Genomic DNA, 22,747 nt, shown 5'->3' with positions numbered 1-22,747 from the left:
TCTGCTTTCCGGCCGCTGTGCTCACAGCCAGTGCAGGAGGAGTGCAGAGAAGCAGAGCGCCGGGGACAGACAGCGGTAGGTAAGTATGTAGTGTTTGTTTTTTTTACTTTTACGCTGGTAACCAGGGTAAACATCGGGTTACTAAGCGCGGCCCTGCGCTTAGTAACCCGATGTTTACCCTGGTTACCCGGGGACCTCGGGATCGTTGGTCGCTGGAGAGCTGTCTGTGTGACAGCTCTCCAGCGACCAAACAGCGACGCTGCAGCGATCGACATCGTTGTCGGTATCGCTGCAGCGTCGCTGAGTGTGAAGGTACCTTAAGAGGTCACTGTTGCCTCTTAGATAGACTCTGTTGCAGACCTCATGGTGTTCTTCAGTAGAAAGAGAGAGCTGACTGAAGAAGAGAATCCTCTACCATCCTGGGAGCTCAGAGTTGGCCGGGGAGCGGAAACTGATCAGAGTACAGGGGAACAATGTACCTGTTCCTAGGACTCATGTTAGAGAGGAAGAATTCCCTTGGGGGGATGACTAACACGGATCCGGAATTGGATTCCCCCCCCCAAGGTCCCACCACAGCACTTCGTTTAAAAGGGGATGTATGTAACACCATGCAGCAGCATCAATTCATCTTACCTCCTGATGATTCTTAAATTGGTGAAACGCATTGAGGTCTAAGCTGTATAAATTTGATAAGTACCCTTTCATGTTTTCCAATTAATCTACTGGAATGTTTTCACAACCAAATCTATTCTCTGTTATTCTGTATTGACTCATTGTGAAATCAGGTCAATATTATCATTGATCAGCACCTGGAAATGCATTTATGTGTGAGGCTCTGGTTTATCCCTTAGGTGTCTTCCTGGTGTCTCTTTTTAATTTAATCATTTTGAATGCTACATCTCTATAACTATTTATGCATGCTGACCAAGTTCATTGTATTGGTTCCTTGGTGCAGCAGTATTGAGAGTAAATATTATTATTACCTATTGGGACAAGTATACAATCATCCCAGGGACAGCTGCCGAGGAGCAGGGGCGCCATATCCGCTGCAAAGTAGGATGCCAACCTCTGCTGTTTAGGCAGGTGTCCAGATTATAGGAGATAGTTTAGTATTATCATAGGGGTCTTTTGTGATTAATCTTTATATTTATCTTGGTATATCATTGTAGTGTGCCTAGATTGACTATTTCCAGCATTACTTTTGGGAAGATTGTATTGGTAGGGCAATTATTGCTGCTACATCCGGGTGTTCTGCCCTGCTATGTGGTGTCTAGCTCTATTGACTATGAAGCATTATTGTGTATCTGATATCACTTATATATAGGGCTTTCCAGGGCATAGAGGGACAGCCACCGAGGAGCAGAGGCGCCTAACAGAATTGTAATATTAGAGTATTGTTACGTTTGTGAACCATGGCAGGGGCCGCCTCTTGCACCCATCTTATTACACCCTTGTCCTTCTCAGTGGGAAGCTGCAGGAGCCTGACAGATGGCGGAGCTCAGGCCATAGTGTATGCAGACTAAAAACAGGAGCAGAGAGCGGGAGGATGTCCTAGCCGGCAGGAGGAGCTCAGCAGACAGGAAGTGTGCACGTATGGACACTGGAGAGAAGATACGGGCAGTGTTCTTTGGTCTGGGGTCACGGCCCCGAATTAAAGTGTCTAGCTATGCCCCTGGCAGTACGCCACTGAATGGGGGGCCCGTGATGGAATAGGTGTTTGACTAGTTTGCCTGCCCTTGGTATATCATTGGAGTGTGCCTAGAATGACTATTTCCAGCATTACTTTTGGGTAGACTGTATTGATAGCGCAATCATTGCTGCTACATCCGGGTGTTCTGCCCTGCTATGTGGTGTCTAGCTTTATTGACTATGAAGCATTATTGTGTGTCTGATAGTACTTATATATAGGGCTTTCCAGGGCATAGAGGGACAGCCGCCGAGGAGTGGGGGTGCCATTTGCATGGATATATCTATAGGGTGCCAACCTCCGCTGAGAGGCAGGATTAAAGGCTAGGAAATATGTTATAGGGTTGACCTAGAGCGCAGTTTTCTGTGTGGTGTATGTCTTTTTATGATTGTTGTTAGTCCTTTTTAATTATCTTTAATAAAAGTTAGATTTTATTATTCACTCTTTTCAGGTTCTTTCTATGTTAGCCGTCATAATACTGAACCTACTACCTTTCAGAGCTAGATCCTCAGCTCATTAGGAGGAACTTGTATGCAGATAGCCTAACAGAATTGTAATATTAGAGTATTGTTAAGTTTGTGAACCATGGCAGGGGCCGCCTCTTGCACCCATCTTATTACACCCTTGTCCTTGTCAAGGGTAAGCTGCAGCAGCCTGACAGATGGCGGAGCTCAGGCCATAGTGTATGCAGACTGAAAACAGGAGCAGAACGCAGGAAGATGTCCTGGCCGGCAGGAGGAGCTCAGCACACAGGAAGTGTGCACGTATGGACACTGGAGGGAAGATACGGGCTAGTGTTCTTTGCTCTGGGGCCACGGCCCCGAATTAAAGTGTCTAGCGATGCCTCTGGCAGTATGCCACTGAATGGGGGTCCTTGATGGAATACGGGTCCTAGGTGTTTTACTAGTTTGCCTGCCCCTAATGCTGGTCCTGTCCATGGAATATGCTATAAATGTCTGACAAATGCCGTTTTCACTTTTGTACTCAACACGTTTCTTCAGAATGGGTGTTCTCTATCCTGCTTTTAATTCTTTTTCCGTAATTCTCATGGAAATCAATGAAAACTACCACGAATATGCACGAAAATCTCTCTATTCATTGGAAATTGGAGTTTATCTATCAGACAGCGAAGACATATCCTGTGTGCAGGTAATAACTATTTATGGGGGAAATACCTTTTTATTAGACTGTTTAATGTTTAAAGGGGTTTTCTAGGAGTCGAAAAATTCTTAACCTGAAAAGTTTTTGTGTTATTTCAATGCATTTGGTCTTGCTTTGATGCTTGTTTTTTCTGGTCCCATTATCCTGGGTGCATGCCACTCGTTTGCTTTCAGGTTTATGGCCATGCTAGTGAGGCCATTGACATATTCCCATTTGGTTTGCACATTCCTACTCTTCCCTATAGACCTCTCTACCTTTGGTGTTTTGTATGTTACTTGCTTTTTGTTATCTCTGTATGTCTTACGCGTTTATACACTAGTATTTCTGTCCCAGGCCTTCTGGGGGAGGGAGAGGGGACAGCTAGTGATAACAAGAGAACAATAAGGTACTTGGCCAAATCGCCACACCAGTAGAGGTACCTTTGGGAGCAGGGATATTTAGGGCCCCAGCCTTAGGGATAGTGCAGGGCCCCTTTCCCTATCACGTACAGTCACAGCATGAGACGCATCCCGTTCCCACCATCTTTATCCTGCCACTACACCTCCTTGTTCTGTAAGGCCAATGAAACCTCTTTTTTCCATCTATATCCACTGAATGCATCTCTTGGTGCACTATTATGTTATATTCCCATTACATTCCCTTGCACTAGGTACAGCTTTTCATATGTGATTGGCTGGAGGTTACTGAAATGATGCATGGTGTGGAGGTACTGTGGGGTAAGTACAGTGACTATGAAATATGACCGTCCTCTACATAATCTGTGATATGCAGGGACTTTAGTGGAGGAGACTACACTTGGGTTACAGAGCAGTCGCTGATGATGTTGGCCCTGTCCCATGTACAACAGGTGATTGATGGTATGGCGCATATTGGGGCAGTGACATTAGTCTGGGAAAACCATATGACAGATGGCCATAACATCACTGTCATGATGGGAAACAATCGGCTGCGAGATCACGTGGCCCATTTTGCAAAAAAAATTGTATTATCTCTAGATTCTTTGCCATTTGTGACATTCACTACAGCACTTCAAAATTAAAATAATAGTCTCCGTAGAATGAATACAATATAAAGAAGACACAGAAGATACAATGAATAAAGTTTACTTATTTTTATTATTATCTATTATCAAATTTAGTTTAACTTAATCATCCAGTAGCATTTATAGGATTTACTGCATTCAAAGGATGTGAACCAGAGGAAGGCAAAACAACCCCATGTGTGGGGAAAAATTCCTTCCTGACCCCAAGTACTGGCGATCGGCTAATCCCTGGTTCACTGCAGTGTCAGCTCTGGATGGGGCCCTGTCACACCTGAACATGGGGTATTTTTACATATATAATACATATATTTATATCTTATCTTTATATCTAAACTATTTAAAGCTTATGTCTAACTAAGGGTGCACTTACATTGGGTGATTCTATTTTCTACATTCTATTCTTACCTATAATTATCTATTCTTACCTATACTTATCTATTGTTACCTATACTTACCTATAATTACCTATTCTTACATATAATTATCTATTCTGATCTATACTTACCTATTCTTAAATATACTTACCTAGAATTACCTATTCTTACCTATTATTATCCATTGCTATCTATACTTACCTATTGTTACCTATACTTACCTATTCTTATCTATACTTACCTATTCTTACATATACTTACCTATTCTTACCTATACTTGCATATAATTATCCATACTTACCTATAATTATCTCTTCTTATTTATACTTACCTATAATTGCCTATTCTTACATATACTTACCTATAATTACCTATTCTAACCTATACTTACCTAGTCTTACCTATAATTATCCATTCTTATCTATACTTACCTAGTCTGACCTATGCTTACCTATAATTATCTATTCTTATCTATATTTGTTGAGGGTTTTCTAGGTGATAAATGAAAACCCTCTGAACACGGCCTGGTCCTCTGGTGTTATGGATAATGCCGCCTCTGCCGCTTGGATCTTGTCAAGCTTGAAAGCTCGGAACCTGGGTTTAGGCTTAGTTGGCTATAGAAACAAATGCAGAAAAAAGTCATGGTGAACTTGGTGACTAATCAAAACAGTCTTGATTTCAGGCATTGAAAAATAAATTGCTCAATATTAAAGGAACATTTTCAAATGTGAGTATAATATCTTAGATACAAAATCTGCACCAGGAGCATTGTTGGCCAAGTCTAGTTACTACAATGAGCTGCAGTGCCGCCAATCATCTCTATGGCCAATCATACTTCTGTCTCATCATGCCCAGGATGCAGAATTATGTGCAGGTAACAGGCAATAGCTCATGAATGGTTAGGAGGAGAAGTTTTTCAATAAGTACAATCTGTACTTATCACTGCAGCTCTGAACACTTTCACCTGTTAACAGACTTTCGGTTTTTTGAGAAAATTAGTTCATATTTTGTTTTATTTTTCTTCTGGTCAAAATCAGCATTGGAGACTATAAAAAGGAGAATTATTATTGAAGAATGTAAACTGATTTTCTTTAGATTCACTTCCAGGTCTGCGTGAAAAATTCTGAAAAACTTATGAACTGGTCCTTATGGACGGCTCATTTCAGGGTTTTTTTATCCAAAATGTTGTCTTCTCTAGCTCCAGCTACAGACACCTATACAATGCTTTGTTCCTGACAGAACTTATAACTAGTTAATTATTCGCATATAGACATCAAAAGAGTCTGATAGAAGTACAATACTATAGACTAGGCATGCTCCGTTAATAAATTAAATTGTCCAACCAGCCCCACAATTCTGCCCATTACTTACTACAGGGATGTATGGTGGGGCCATCCTAAGAGCTTCCACAGAGACCCAGTCAATTTCCTGGAAGAAGGGGTGTTCTCGGATGTTATCATTAACTCCTAGTCGCTGGACAGGATCTTCCTGGAGGAGCTGAAAAGGAGAAATGTATTTAGAATTTAGTAAGTGAACCCTATGATCTGACCAGTAAAGATTATAACACAGTGATCACTTCTCTCTGATTGCTGCTCTCCATGACACGTTGTCTATGTGATGGTATATGTTAGCAATATTTAGTGATGAGGGGGTGCAAGCAATGGATTTCTACTTCTCTTAACCAAAACATGTTGCTTAGGAGGGTATAGATTGGGAGAAAATGTCTGTATAAAGTTGAGTTCAGTACAATTACAACCTCCGTGTCAGCAACTACTAACATTGTGTGACCCCAATACTAGACCCGTCTACCAGGAACATACTGACCTGTTCAATGAGGTCCTTGGCGCTGGAGGAAGAATCATCAAAGAGTGTGGGATGGTAGCTACACTCACTGGTCAGCATCTCGTTTAAGATGACTCCTAACGAGAACCAGTCTACTCCGGCGTTGTACTCCTCCTCGGCCATGATGTGCCATAGAGCAGCATTATTAGTAGTGCCACCTCTTGTCTGTCACCGCACTTATATGTCACTCATATTGTCATATGGGTATATAGTAATGGCAGTAAGTCTTACTACGTAATCAGGAGGCACAAAGGATCTTTCACAATTATGCTCCATAAGTGAAATTAATAACCGTATGAAGTTTGTTTTTTGTAGGACGAGTTGTACTTTTGAATGACACCATTCACTGGAAAGTGGTAAAAAAAATTCCAAACACATTGAAATTGCAAAAAAAAGGGCAATTTTATATATTTTTTATTTACCATGTTCACTATATGGTAAAACTGACCTGCCAATATGATTATCCAAGTCAGTACAATCACGCAGATACCAAACATGTATATGTACAGTGGGGCAAAAAAGTATTTAGTCAGTCAGCAATAGTGCAAGTTCCACCACTTAAAAAGATGAGAGGCGTCTGTAATTTACATCATAGGTAGACCTCAACTACGGGAGACAAACTGAGAAATAAAAATCCAGAAAATCACATTGTCTGTTTTTTTAACATTTTATTTGCATATTATGGTGGAAAATAAGTATTTGGTCAGAAACAAACAATCAAGATTTCTGGCTCTCACAGACCTGTAACTTCTTCTTTAAGAGTCTCCTCTTTCCTCCACTCATTACCTGTAGTAATGGCACCTGTTTAAACTTGTTATCAGTATAAAAAGACACCTGTGCACACCCTCAAACAGTCTGACTCCAAACTCCACTATGGTGAAGACCAAAGAGCTGTCAAAGGACACCAGAAACAAAATTGTAGCCCTGCACCAGGCTGGGAAGACTGAATCTGCAATAGCCAACCAGCTTGGAGTGAAGAAATCAACAGTGGGAGCAATAATTAGAAAATGGAAGACATACAAGACCACTGATAATCTCCCTCGATCTGGGGCTCCACGCAAAATCCCACCCCGTGGGGTCAGAATGATCACAAGAACGGTGAGCAAAAATCCCAGAACCACGCGGGGGGACCTAGTGAATGAACTGCAGAGAGCTGGGACCAATGTAACAAGGCCTACCATAAGTAACACACTACGCCACCATGGACTCAGATCCTGCAGTGCCAGACGTGTCCCACTGCTTAAGCCAGTACATGTCCGGGCCCGTCTGAAGTTTGCTAGAGAGCATTTGGATGATCCAGAGGAGTTTTGGGAGAATGTTCTATGGTCTGATGAAACCAAACTGGAACTGTTTGGTAGAAACACAACTTGTCGTGTTTGGAGGAAAAAGAATACTGAGTTGCATCCATCAAACACCATACCTACTGTAAAGCATGGTGGTGGAAACATCATGCTTTGGGGCTGTTTCTCTGCAAAGGGGCCAGGACGACTGATCCGGGTACATGAAAGAATGAATGGGGCCATGTATCGTGAGATTTTGAGTGCAAACCTCCTTCTATCAGCAAGGGCATTGAAGATGAAACGTGGCTGGGTCTTTCAACATGACAATGATCCAAAGCACACCGCCAGGGCAACGAGGAAGTGGCTTCGTAAAAAGCATTTCAAGGTCCTGGAGTGGCCTAGACAGTCTCCAGATCTCAACCCTATAGAAAACCTTTGGAGGGAGTTGAAAGTCCGTGTTGCCAAGCGAAAAGCCAAAAACATCACTGCTGTAGAGGAGATCTGCATGGAGGAATGGGCCAACATACCAACAACAGTGTGTGGCAACCTTGTGAAGACTTACAGAAAACGTTTGACCTCTGTCATTGCCAACAAAGGATATATTACAAAGTATTGAGATGAAATTTTGTTTCTGACCAAATACTTATTTTCCACCATAATATGCAAATAAAATGTTAAAAAAACAGACAATGTGATTTTCTGGATTTTTTTTTCTCAGTTTGTCTCCCATAGTTGAGGTCTACCTATGATGTAAATTACAGACGCCTCTCATCTTTTTAAGTGGTGGAACTTGCACTATTGCTGACTGACTAAATACTTTTTTGCCACACTGTATAGCTTTTTTTATTTAAATGGTAAAAAAATTCAGACATTTCTAAAAAAAAAGTCCCCTTTGCTTGTGTCACCATTTTCTGAGACATGTAACGCTCTCAATTTTCAGAATACTTTGCTGTGTGAGGGCTTCCTTTTTGCTACCTGAGATAATGTTTTTACTGATATAATGTTTTCATCACCTTTTATTGCATTTTATTACAATGTTGCCGGGGCAAAAAACAAAAATGTAATTCTGACATTTTTGATATTTTTTCTCATTATGCCATTTACTAATCAGATTTATTTATCTTAGCTTTTGATTGATCGATCTTTTAAGAACACAGCGACACCAAATATGTGTATTTTAATTTTCTTAATGGTTTTATTTTTAATGGGGCATAAGGGAGTGATTTGAACTTTTCTGCTTTATTTCTCATTTTTTTAAATAGTTTTTTTTTACTTTTTCCTGTATTTATTAGTCCCCTTAGGGTAATTAATCCTGCGACTGTCTGATGCACTGCTATGTGTACCTAAAGTCACGATCTCCTATGAATGGCAGCTAAATGCTGGCCTTCACAGGAGAACTGTCATGAAATGCACGGAGGTGTTCAGCAGACTCCTGACTGTCATGTTAACCCATTGGCACCCCGTTAATGTGTCGCAAGCGCGCGCCGATGGGCGTGTGGAAAAACGCGAGTGGTAAATGCCATGGTCAGAGATCGACATCGAGATTTAACAGGATAACAGTCACAATCCACCCACAGCTGTTACAGGCCCATGATGGCTGATTAAATCTTCCATCATCAGCTGGAAAAGATTTGACCTCGGCGTGAGAGCCCGTGTTAAAGGCAGGGACACGACATATGACCGACATGTACATCATATGTCATGAAGGGGTTAAGGAGCTGTCTTGTGACATTATGGCTGATAGTACTGAGGTGGCTGCTGGCCTTGTCTAATATCACAGAGTAGGTTAGTCTGATGTCTTTGAAAAGTCAGATACTACTTATCTAATAAATGTAATAAATGCACATAAAATTATACATTTCCTGTACCATTATGGCCCATTGTATTGCCACTTTAGGACACCTTTGGTCCAGATAACTCTGCATCACACCTGGTCGGTCATAGTTCACTATCCATGAAACATGCCGGCTAGGAGGAACAGGAGACTTTGGTCCTCCCATGTGGTGATTGTGGGGTACACATAGCAGTGAAGCACCCAGAGGGGGTTTCCAGTACGGTTATATTGATGACCAGATTAGGTAATCAATATGAGATTGGTGGGGGCCAACACCCGGCAGTCCCACTGATTAGCTGTTATCACCTCCACTGGTAGTTGAATATAACCAATAAACACGTTGCACAGCCTAGCCTAAATAAAGCTCATTTATGTGAAAATAACTGAAAAACCTTGTAAAAAAAAAAAAATTCTATTCTCACCTCGGGAGCCATGTAACCCATAGTCCCAGCGAAACCGGTGGCTGTTTGGTCTCCGTGCATGTTCTCCAGTGCAAGACCATAATCGGTGATCTTAATATGGCCCGTCTCAGCCACCAGGATGTTCTCCGGATTCAGGTCTCTGTAAGAAAAAGAAAAATAACTTGAGTATAAAGTAAGTGTTCTTCTTATATCTGTGGTGAAATGATGACATTCGTGAATAAAAATATTTTCTCTTCCTGCTGTACTTTCCTCATCTGAAATTTACTCTATGCCCTTCCTGTACCACTGTAAGGATCACTGTATGACATGTGATGTCCGACATCTGCAGCTTCCTGACAGTGGTACCAGATAGGACGACTTGACCCCAGTTACAGGGCGTCAGTCAGCAGGTCTTCAGGGTGTGGGGACTGAGCGCAGCTAAGCTTTAAGGGCTCGTGCACATGACTATATTTTCAGTAAGAGCGTGATCCAACAAAAATTATTCTATGGGGCCGTGTACTTGTCCGATATTTTCCTTAAACCGATTCCAGCATGCCCAAGTTGGATCTAATTATCGGATCACACTCGGCCATGCACATCATTGAGTCCTTGGAAAATATTGGACTGCACACGGCTGACATCTGAGTGCAGTCGGATTTCCATGGACTGACAGAATGGTGAAAATGGAGCCTTATTTTTTTCATCTGAAAATAGGATCACAGTATGATCACACTGTTCACATTCTGTACAGAGTTTAATCAAAGTGTGATTTACATACTCAGCTAGATTGTCTTAGATGAGAGAATATACGCTCATGTGACCCCGGCCTAACACCGACTAAATTACCTGTGGATGACGCCCCTGGAATGGAGGAACTGGATCCCACACACCAGTTTGGCGGCATAGAATCTGACAAAAGAGAAATGAATAAGTATCAGATCCATAGATGGTACACTTGGGAATTCATATCAGTCACTGGGGCATTATTCTATATTATTCCGCTTATAGAACCGTTTTCTATCATTACTATAAGCATTGTAATTGCAGTTACTGTACACAACAATCAGGATGAATCCGAGCTCCTGAAGAGACTGGTATGAAGGATTGCCACATTCAGAAATAGAGAGAATGTCAGGAGTGGAAGTAACACTGGGACCCACAATATCTTACTGCCCATTTATATACAACGCAGCTTAGAGGGTTATATAAAGGGGTTATCTGGTCTCAGCAGAAAAGTCTGCATCACTCTATGTGACTGCCGAATCGTGACAGTGTAAAAGTGCACACTGTCAATATTACAGTCTCCAGAATGAATGTATGAAAATGACATACTGGTGATTATATGCCGACTTTACTCCTGCACGTCTCTCAGTGCCGGGTGAGACTAGTCGGCACGCGACCACAAGTGTGAAAATTGTACATGTGATCACTGGATCGCCCACTGACCGGGGAATCCAGGGAAATCGTGACCATGTGCGCAGTTCACACTGTGGCGATTTGTCTGTCTGCAGTCTTGTAGAGACACTGCTGACTTTTCTTCTTCTCCTGTAACACATTACCTGGCGCTGGTGACGTCTAGCGGTCCCTTCCAGTGTAGAAGTTGGTAGAAGTCCCCGCAGCTCATGTACTCCATGCCGAGGAAAACATTCATCTGTAACAAAGAACATCTGCATTTATTATACAGTAAAGACAAATACAGATTTTACTACTTGAAGGGGTTTTCCATCCAAGAAAGTGAAACATCGAAGAAGTGGCCAAAGCTTTTAGCACCAAGTAGTCACAATTATACCTTGGTCTGGAATCCGAAGTCTGCGTAGACGAGGAAGGGGCTTCCCGATGCCAGCTGCAGAACGTGCCTCTCCACCATGACGTCCAGCATATCCCCTCCGGCCAGCAGGGCTCTTTTGCTGATGATCTTAACAGCAAATTCTTGGCGGGTTTCAGTATCTTCCGCCATCAGGACCTTTCCAAAGCTTCCAACTCCGAGCACATGGTGGAATAGTAATCTCTCCTTGATGGAATGAGAGACTGTGCTGGAGCTGGATGGCCGAACACCGATGCCTCCTATAGGGGAGATAAATGGCAGATATCACAATAAATCTAACATCTACAGGACATTATTCACACTGAGGAAGTCTTCTGTTCTAAGTAAAGCTTGTACTAGTTAGTGGATTTTATTAATAAGCAACTTAGCAATCCCGTAATCAATCTTACCTGGTTTATTCTGGTAAAAAGGAGAAGTCATAAAATGATTATATTTCCATTATACACTTGATTGTGATGAGGTTGAACAATATGAACATTTAAAGGGTTTTCCCATAATGACACTTATCACTAGAGACAACTCGCCTGGATTTTACCTGGACATTTGATCTGCAATGTATTTATTCAATTCAATTTCCTTTATTAAGCTCTGGGGTACTGGGGTATGGAAGACTCGCAAAGCATAACGCAAGATGTAGAAAAAAAAGACCCAAAACAAAAATAATACTCACCTCACTTCTCACCTTTTCTGTTCTCTGTGCTCTGCAAGTTCTTTGGCTCTGTTCCTTACCGCCAGCGTGTACTGATGGAACCCGGTCATCTTCAGACTAGGCTGGGACTAGGCCTAGGTTGTCTCTGTGCATGCAAAGGATTATCCCAGGCTTATTAGCAGCTGGAAATCCTGGTCTAGTGTCAAGAAGCAAGTCATTATGTTATGGCATGCGCCACAACGATTATTCTAGACTAGGACTAGGACATCCAGGGTGTTGAAGACCGTACATGGGACAACAAGCAGCAGAGACATTAGTTTTAACCTTTTGTCAGCCCTATATAGTTCCACAAGATGGTGTCTGCTATTTTGCAGAATTCTTTTAGAGCAAACTACAAAAAATATGGAAAAGAATACAGATTTTTTAAAATATTCAACTTCACTTGATTAATTTCTTCCAACTCTACTTATCACCTAACTTTTTCTGGGACCTTCATGATCACTAGAAAAGGACGCCTGCAGTCGATCACTGAGGAGGGTTTTGATAGGTTGGTGGTGAACCATGCATATTGCTATTTTCAACTCAATATTTATGGGACTGAAGGAAACAGTAAAATGCTACAGTATTCTGCTGGGAACTCTGAATGGAAGATCTTAACCCATGACTGCCATTGGACGGTATAGTACGTCCAATGGCAGTATCCCCGCATTGATGTGGGCTCTGGCAGTGAGCCCGAATCAAAGCCGGGACATGTCAGCTTGACATGTGCCCGCAAAAGGCGCGGGTGGAATTGCGATCCACCCACGCCTATTAACTAGTTAAATGTCGCTGTCAAACACTGACAGCGGCATTTAACAAGCTCTTCTAGCCATCCGGCCAGAAATGCGCACACTGATGACCCCGTCACATGATCGGGGCTCATCGCCATGACTGCATAACAACCAGAGGTCGGATTTCAAAAATATGAAAAAAATAAATAAATAAAAGTTTAAATCACCCCCTTTCAAAATATTAATAATAATAATAATCTTTATTTTTATATAGTGCTAACATATTCCGCAGCGCTTTACAGTTTTGCACACATTATCATCACTGTCTCCGATGGGGCTCACAATCTAGAATCCCTATCAGTATGTCTTTGAAATGTGGGAGGAAACCGGATTGCCCGGAGGAAACCCACACAAACACGGAGAGAACATACAAACTCTTTGCAGATGTTGTCCTGGGTGGGATTAGAACCCAGGACCCCAGCGCTGCAAGGCTACAGTGCTAGCCACTGCGCCACAATAAAAAAAAAAAAAAGTCAAACCCACACGTTTGGTATCAACGCATTCAGAATTGTCCGATCTATCAATCTAAAAAAGGATTAACCTGATCGCTAAACGGTGTTTTGATAAAAAAAAAGTCAAAACGTCAGAATTAGGTTTTTTTGGTAGCCACGACATTGCATTAAAATACAATAACGGGTGATTAAAAGAACGTATCTGCACCAAAATTATATCATTAAAAACATTACGCTATAGGTATCAGAAAATTGCACAAATTTTTTTTTTTTAATCAAAATTTGGAATTTTTTTTCACCACTTAGATAAAATAGACCCTAGAAACGTTTGGTGTCTATGAACTCGTAATGACCTGGAGAATCATAAAGTCAGGTCAGTTTTAGCATTTAGTGAAAATACCAAAAAAGCCAAACAAAAAACAAGTGTGGGACTACACTTGTTTTGCAATTTCACTGCACTAGGAATTTTTTTCCCGTTTTCTAGTACACGACATGGAAAAACCAATGGTGTTGTTCAAAAGTACAACTTTTCCCTCAAAAAATAAGCCCTCACATGGCCATATTGACAGAAAAATTAAAAAGTTATGGCTCTGGGTAGGAGGGGAGTGAAAAAACGAAAATGCAAAACCAAAAAAAGCTCCAAGGGTTAAAGGGTTAAAAGATCTTTACACTTTGTGACAGGTTGACTTACTCCACTGCACTCAGAGGACGGCCGGGGTCACACTGGCGACTAAAACAGACAAGGGCAATGCGATAAAAAGAAAAATAGCATTGCACTCGGACCAATGTAAAACTATGGGGCAGCTCCCAGCAGCCGATTTTGTCGGCCGTGTTTCTCGGTCCAAGACAATCGCAGCATGCTGTGATTGTCACGGACACTCGGCCGACTGTCGGCTCACTCGAACCCATATAAGCCTATGGGTGCGAGTGAGACAGCGCACATCACTTGGCTATCATAAGCGGACCCCAGCAATGGAGGAGATGGAGAAATTAGTTTCTCCGCCTCCTCCGTGCACCGATCCGCTCTCTGCGAGAGGCTCGGAGCACTGACGCATGACACTCGGCTCCCGTTCACAGCAGAGCAGGAGCCGAGCGTCATTAGCATATCGTATCCGATGCTCTCGCATCTGATGCAATATGCTAGTGTGACTCCAGCCGTAGACACAGGAACACTTCTTGGGTTAATATTCTACTGGTTTATTAACCCCTTCATGACCAGAGCTTTTTTCGGTTTTGCGCTTTCGTTTTCACTCTCCTTTATTCTAGAGCCATAACTTTTTTAATTTTCACATCAATATGGCCATGTTAGGGCTAATTTTTTGAGGGACGCGTTGTACTTTTGAACAAAACCATTGGTTTTATAATGTTGTGTACTCGAAAACGGGAAAAAAATTCCAAGTGCGGTGAAATTGCAAAAAAAGTGCAATCCCACACTTGTTTATTTGTTTGGCTTTTTTGCTAGGTTCACTAAATGCTAAAACTGACCTGCCATTTTGATTCTCCAGGTCATTACGAGTTTATAGACGCCAAGCATGTCTAGGTTCTTTTTTTATCTAAATGGTGAAAGAAAATGCCAAAGTTTGCTAAAAAAAAAAAAAAAAAAAAAAAATTGCGCTATTTTCCGTGACCCATATCTCCATTTTTCGTGATCTCGGGTTGGGTGAGGGCTTATTTTTTGCGTGCCAAGCTGACGTTTTTATTGATACCACGTTTGTGCAGATAAGTTCTTTTGATCCCCCTTTATTGCATTTTAATGCAATGTCACGGTGACCAAAAAAAATCAGGTTAATCCTTTTTATTGTTAATAGATCGGGCGATTCTGAACACGGTGATACAAAACGTGTATATTTGATTTTTTTTTAATTGTTTTATTTAGAATGGGGCAAAAGGGGGGGCAATTTGAACTTTTATGTTCTTTTTATTTTTTTATATTTTTAAAAAACATTTTTCTTTAACTTTTGGCATGCTTCAATAGCCTCCATGGGAGGCTAGAAGCTGTCATAGCCCAATCGGCTCTGCTACATGGAGGCGATGCTCAGATCGCCTCTATGTAGTAGAATTACAGACTTGCTATGAGCGCCAACCACAGGGAATCAACAGTCAGATAGGTCTCAAGATACATGGAGCTTCATTTTTATATTCCTTTTTTCTTGTTGATATCTAGGGAAAATGTAATTAAAGATAGACACACATATCCTATTTTTCACCCTTTTTCCCCACAAAGGACCAGTAACTTTTAAAATTGCATTCCACTTTTCATAGAAATGATTTTTAGATTTTGAACATTTTTTTTTAAATGGGCTCAGGGCTAGAAACAACGATTCACACTTACATGGTCTCTTCTTTAGTTTAGTTTTTTTAATTTATGCATGTTTTACTATTTTGGGGAACATTTTAACATATTAATATTCTTCTTATTAATAATTTACCCTGTAACTGAGGATGGTATATTAGCCCCAGTTACAGGAGAATCTCAGCCTCCTGCTGCATGGAAGAGCTGACTTGATCTCCTTCATCCAAGTAGCTCCTCATCTCTTGAGATCTTAATCTACACGTGCGCTGCCTCCGGCGGACATTTTCCTGGAGACCATCGCATTACAGCAATGGAAGTGCAGGGACTCCGGGCTTTCACAAAATGTCAGTGGAGCCCCCGCACCACCGAACATCTCCAAAACTGCAATGCATCAGCCTGGGATGGATGTGTGGGGGCTCTGGGATTTCACAAAATGTTGGCGGAGCCCTCGCACCACCAAGCATCTGCGAAACCGCCGCACACCAGCCTGGGATGAGACTCCTGGTAAGTACATCTGAACTATCAGGGTATGTGCGCAAGTTGCGGATTCTCTGCGGATCCGCAGCGTTTTTTGAGGTGCAGAAACACTGCAGATCCGCAATTGATTTACAGTACAATGTAAATCAATGAGAAAAAAAATGCTGTGCACACTTTGTGGAAAATCCACTGCGGAAACGCTGCAGTTTAAAAGAAGTAGCATGTCACTTTTTTTGTGAATCTGCAGCGTTTTTGTACCCATTCCATTATAGAAAACCGCAGGGGTAAAAAACGCAGCAAATCCGCAAGAAAACCGCAGCAAAAACGCACAAAAAACGGTGCGGAACTACACAAAAAACGCTGCGGAACCGTAGGTGCGTTTTCTGCCAGGAGAGGCAGAATCCGCACCAGAAATTCCTAAGCCTAATCCGCAACGTGTGCACATAGCCTTAGACGCACCCCCATTTTCCTCCAGAATTTTTTTTGGAAAAGGTGCATCTTATAGTCTGAAAAATACAGTAATTTACTGAGATAATGACTTTTGGGTTTTCATTGGCTGTAAGCCATAATCCTCAACATTAACAGAAATAAACACTTTAAATAGATCACTCTGTAAAGACTCTATATAATATATGAGTTTCACATTTTGTATTGAAGAACTGAAATAAAATAACTTTTTGATGATATTCTAATTTTGTGAGAGGCACCTGTAAGTGATCAGTGACATAATAGGGGAGACCGGCTGAAGCTGCGTCACATAAGGCATCATGAACCTGTCTAAAGGGTATGTGCACACGTATTCTTGGCCACTGCGGATTTTTCCGCAGCGGATTTGATAAATCTGCAGGGCAAAAACGCTGCGTTTTTGCTGCAGATTTATTGCGGATTTACCGCGGTTTTTCTGCGGTTTTCACTGCGGTTTTACAACTGTGGTTTTCTATTGGAGCAGTTGTAAAACCGCTGCGGAATCCGCAGAAAGAAGTGACATGCTGCGGAATATAAACCGCAGCGTTTCCGCGCGTTTTTTTCCGCAGCATGTGGACAGCGTTTTTGGTTTCCCATAGGTTTACATTGAACTGTAAACTCATGGGAAACTGCTGCGGATCCGCAGCAAAATCTGCATCATGTGCACATACCTAACGGGTCTTTGCACACGTTAAGTATTTGGTGCAGAGATTACAAAACTGTTTCTGCATCTCTTGGCAGGAAAAATACAGCTGCAAAAAACACACGTTTTTGGTACAGATTTTTCCCCACTCGTTAGTGTTTGTGAAGCCTTCAGGAAAAATGCTGAAAGAATTGACATGCTGCAGATTTAACCCCTTCATAACATTCACTGTACATGTATGGGGCAAATTGGAAGCGGGCACACAGCATGAGCCCACCCCATTCCTAACAGTTGATGGCTGTTATCGCAGGTCCCTGATGGGTTGTCATGACATTACCGAGCTCCTTTGGAACTCTGCCTGTGGACGGGCTTCAGAACAGATCATGGTTTTTGCTATATACAGCGATGCTGTGGCATCACTGTATATAAAACAAGCGATCAAACAAAAACATCTCCAAGTCCCTCAAGGCTAACAATTACAATGAAAAATAAAAAAAATATGTTTTAAAAAATATGAAAAAAAAACCCCAAAACTGAAAGTTCAAATTACTAATTTTTTTTCCAGTACGCTATGTGGTAAAATGAATGGTGTCATTCAAAAGTATAACCCGTCCCTTAAAAAGCAAGCCCTCATATGTCTATGTGGACAGAAGAATAAAAAAGAGTTATGGCTCTGGGAAGAAGAGGAGGAAAAAAAATCCAGCAAAAACACACCGTGTGCACACAGCCTTACGATAGCATTGTTTACTTTGCCCATAACAACCAATCAGAGATCAGCTTTCATTATACCAAGCAGTTTAAGAAATGAAAGCTGAGCTCTGGTTGGTTGCTATGGTCATCTAAAACAATGTAATGAATAGGTTTGATAAATGAGGCTGAGTCCTTGCACTACACATCAGGGGGCAGCAGCCCCAGGTCACTGATCTACCACTGCTGTCAGGAGAGGGGAACAAGGACAACTGAGGAGAATCCAGCAATTTGGGGAATGTGCATTACAGGAGCCATGTAAGAGAAAACGTCATGACATTACGCATCACATAATGAGGTCACATTTTCTTACCTTAATAATAAATATGAAAATGACCTAAATAACAAAATAATACACATCACACATCAAATTGGTGAATTAAACATACAAAGATCACCAAAACTCTAATAACCTTACTTTTAATTATTTCAAAACCTGAACTTTACAAGTATCACTGGGATTATTATTATTTATTATAACGCCATTTATTCCATGGCGCTTTACATGTGATAAGGGGTATACACAGTAATCACAGGTACAATAATCAGGAAGAATACAAGTCATAACTGGGAGAGGAGAGAGGACCCTGCCCGCGAGGGCTCACAATCTACAAGGGATAGGTGAGGCTACAATAGGCGAGGGTAGAGCTGGTCGTGCAGCTGTTTGCTCGATCGGTGGTTACTGCAGGTTGCAGGCTTGTCGGAAGAGGTGGGTCTTCAGGTTCCTTTTGAAGGTTTCCATGATAGGCGAGAGTCTGATATGTTGGGGTAGAGTTCCCCAATTAGGGGGGATGCCAGGGAGAAATCTTGTACACAATTGTGGGAAGAGGAGAGTAGAGAAGAGGTTACAACATTCTAACGTTCACACAAATTTGGCAACTTTTTGGGATTGTTTTCTGCAGAGAAAGTCATTTAAGGGGTTGTCCACTTCTGGTCAACTCCATCTGAAATAATACAGTTACCCAAATAAAGTAAAAACACCAAGGTTACTTACTGGTAGCCGGTTTTTCCGGAGCCCATGACAGCACACCTGAGAGAGGGATTCGCCCAGTCGGGACAGGAAGCCTACTGAAATAAAAGGGCGGTACCTCTCCCTCGCTTCAGTTGGTTTTCAGAGCATGAGAGGCCCCCTTGGTTAGTACACATGGCAATCTACCACCACATCATAATAACAAATAACACCCAACTAAAAAGTGCGCACCAAAAGGGTGAAAAAAAGAAGGGAGGGAATATACAGGTGCTGTCATGGGCTCTGGAAAAACCGGCTAACAGTAAGTAACCTTGTTGTTTTCCCGTCTCCCATGACAGCACACCTGAGAGATTTTTGGAGAAGAAACACCTTAGGGAGGGACCACCGCTTGCAGCACCCTTCTACCAAAGGTAAGGTCAGTTGAAGAGGATAGATCTAGTCGGTAGTGTTTAAAGAAAGTAGACAGTGAGGACCAGGTAGCGGCCTTACAAATCTGATCAATCGATACCTCTGCTTTTTCTGCCCAGGAAGTAGCCACAGCTCTGGTGGAGTGAGCCTTGATGCCTTCAGGGATCGGGGCACCACGAGAAGCATAGGACAAGGAAATGGCCTCCCTAATCCACCTAGCAATAGTACCCTTGGATACCCCATATCCCTTCCTGCTACCCTGGAAAGCTACAAATAAGGACTGTTCCTTCCTCCACTGACCAGTCAAAGATATATACTGCAAAATAGCTCTTCTTACATCCAGTGTGTTAGGACTGGCGGAACGCACCAAGACAGATGGTATAGATGCGTTCGCAGTCCGGGGTCCACCGTGCAGGTGAAAACCTGCTGCTAGCAATTAGCAGACTATATGGCGGTACACTAAAGTATACACGCGTGGGTTAACCTCACCCAGCGTGAAAGAAGCAATCCTGTTAAGGCACAGGACCGCGGTACCGCACCTAAAGCGCGAGCAAGTAGTCAGCGAACTCAACCTCAACAGGAATTGAAGTCCGATTAGACCCTTGCTGGCACAACACCGCAACTGGGTGTGTAAGGAAACTGAAGAGCAATATTAAGGCACAAGAGTGCATGCAGTGCCGCACTGACGAACGCCACTAACCACCCAGGCTTGGGTAAGGAAAGCACAGAGGAAGTGCACGGCGCCGTACTGGTGGTCACAGCAACTGGACGCTATAATGTGTGACTAGTGCTGTAGGATAAGTCGGGCGCTAGGTAGCAGCCATACACCTTCCGCGAACAGTCATTTAATAGGGTAGGGGTATCCAAGGACGACTTGCACTCACAACATACACACATTAGCAATTGTAAGACAATACTAGCGCATGGCCGTGCGGTCATGCGCAGTTTATATAGCTGCAGCACAGGAAGTGGCCACAGCACCTTTGCCCTTCCAAGACCTGCCAAGAGGACCAATGGAATGTGCTGCAGAGCCTGAGCACATGACCCTCGATCTCCAACGGGAGATCTTACCCTGGGCATGCTCAGTACGTGCAGACAAGGACTTAGTCCCAGAGAAGTCCGCTCGCTGCTGACCAGCACTGACTTTAATGGCAGAGACTGGAGAAGCAGCAGTAACTCTCAGAACAGAGTGAGAATGAGCAAGACGCTGGGACCGACGTCCTTGCTGAGCAGACTCCACTGCGGCTGGACAAGAATGGGAGACCGCAGCGGAGGTGGCTCGAGATTTCCCCTGTGCAGAAGCGGGAACTCGACCCCCTAACACAGTGTATGAAATTTCTCTTCCCCTGGGTTCTTGGGATTATCACAAAAAGAGGGTAACACAATTTCTTGACTCCTATGGAACTTAAGTACTACTTTCAGCAGATATGCCGGATCTGGTCTGAGCACTATGTCATCAAATATCTGCATGTAAGGAGGGGAGATAGACAGGGCCTGCAAATCACTCACCCTACGGGCTGATGTCAACGCTACCAGAAGTACTGTCTTAAGAGTGAGTATTTTTATTGATGATTCCTGCAAAGGTTCAAATGGATCACTAGTCAGAGCCTCTAACACCTGATTCAAATCCCATGGAGGAACCCTCTGAATTACCACTGGTCTAGATCTACTACAGGATTTTATAAAGCGGGACACCCATCTATTGGAGGCCAGATTACAATTATACAAGGCTCCTAATGCCGACACTTGTACTTGAGCGTATTAGTTGCCAACCCTAGTTGTAAACCCGCCTGTAAAAACTCTAAAATAGTACCTACAGGAGCCTTGTCCCCCAAAGGTTGCCCTGAAAAATCCAGAAACTTTTTCCATGTTCTGCCATATATCCTCGATGTAACTGGCTTTCTACTTTTCAACAGGGTGGAGACTAACCCTGGTGAAAAACCCTGCCTACTCAATAACGCCCTCTCAAATTCCAGGCTGCAAGATGGAAGCCCTTCACTTGAGAGTGGCATACTGGACCCTGAGTAAGCAGGTCTGGAATTTCTGGCAGAATCCATGGATCGGTCACTGACATTTGTCTCAGGAGGGAGAACCAAGGTCTTTTTGGCCAAAATGGAGCAATCAAAATTACTCTCGCCTGCTCCATTCTGATCTTCCTTACCACTGTCGGAATCATCGCTATCGGTGGAAACACATACGCGAGACTGAAATTCCATCGTATTTGGAGAGCATCTACCGCGAAGGGTTTCTCTCTCGGGTCTAATGAACAGAAACTCTCTACTTTCCTGTTGTTTAGGGTGGCAAATAAATCTATTCCAGATAAGCCCCAAGCCTGCACTATCTGTTGAAACACCTGGGGATTCAAAGACCACTCTCCTTGTTTCAGTGTCTTGCGACTTAGGTAGTCTGCTTTCGTATTCTCGACTCCCTTTATGTGGAGAGCCGAGAGGGATAATAGGTGGCGCTCCGCTAGTTGTCAGAGGACAGACTTCATCAGGGAAGGGGATCTCGTCCCCCCTTGGTGGTTGATATACGCAACCATTGCGTGATTGTCTTATATGACCCTGGTATGGTGACCTTGAAGGATGGGAAGGAAATGTTTTACAGCTCTCTCTACAGCCCATAACTCTCTTAGGTTTGATGCCTGTTGTGATTCTAATTGGGACCAAGATCCCTGAACTGAGAGAGTCTCTAAATGAGCCCCCCATCCTGAACCGCTTGCATCTGTGGTGATGATCTGATCTATTGGAGTTATCCACTGGACCCCCGACGCCAAATGATCTCTCACGGCCCACCATTTTAGGGAATTCGTTACCTCTAATGAAAGGCGTAGCTTCCCCTCTAAATGCCCTTTTAACCACCTCTGCGCTGACAGGAACTCCCACTGTAACTGTCTTAGATGGAACTGTGCCCATCTTACTGCGGGTATACAGGACGTCAGAGAACCCAACAGGGACATTGCCTTTCTCAACGTCATTACGGGGTGATGAATTGCTGACTCTACAAGATTTTGAATTTTGACCAGCTTGTTTTCTGGTAGAAGACAAAGCTGACGCCTGGAGTCCAGAACTAAACCCAGAAAAGACTGAACTAGCTCCGGCGTCAACCTCGACTTGGCAAGATTTATTTTCCACCCCAACCGCTCTAGCGTTGTTATGACTTGCTTTATTTGTGCCCGGCAATGTGCTGCTGAGTTCCCTATTATAAGGAAATCGTCCAGATATGGAACTATAACCACGTTGTGAGAGCGGAGGAAGGACATGACCTCTGACATTAGCTTGGTAAAAATTCTCGGTGCTATTGATAGGCCGAATGGTAGGGCAGCATATTGATAGTGCCTGAGACAACCTTGGACATAAACCGCTAC

The 22,747-nt window shown here is 42.8% G+C and overlaps 1 protein-coding gene across 1 annotated transcript in view; it reads right to left on the bottom strand.

Annotated features, from left to right (window-relative positions):
- Positions 1–3,944: 3,944 nt before the first annotated feature.
- The window catches only part of LOC138676250 (protein kinase C delta type-like), a 60,188-nt gene continuing 41,385 nt past the window's right edge, over positions 3,945–22,747 (bottom strand). The window contains exons 3-8 of the mRNA XM_069765359.1: positions 11,411–11,685; positions 11,181–11,272; positions 10,468–10,530; positions 9,643–9,781; positions 5,636–5,761; positions 3,945–4,878 (exon numbers count right to left, since the gene is read on the bottom strand). Coding sequence (XP_069621460.1) covers positions 4,756–4,878; positions 5,636–5,761; positions 9,643–9,781; positions 10,468–10,530; positions 11,181–11,272; positions 11,411–11,578 — 711 coding nt within the window. The 5' untranslated portion in view covers positions 11,579–11,685 and the 3' untranslated portion in view covers positions 3,945–4,755. The remainder of the gene's footprint in view (positions 4,879–5,635; positions 5,762–9,642; positions 9,782–10,467; positions 10,531–11,180; positions 11,273–11,410; positions 11,686–22,747) is intronic.

Source organism: Ranitomeya imitator, chromosome 4 (assembly GCF_032444005.1).
Source record: "Ranitomeya imitator isolate aRanImi1 chromosome 4, aRanImi1.pri, whole genome shotgun sequence".
Classification (NCBI taxonomy): Eukaryota; Metazoa; Chordata; class Amphibia; order Anura; family Dendrobatidae; genus Ranitomeya; species Ranitomeya imitator.
Note: the sequence above shows the minus strand (reverse complement) of the source record. Positions and strands in the feature narration are given on the sequence as shown.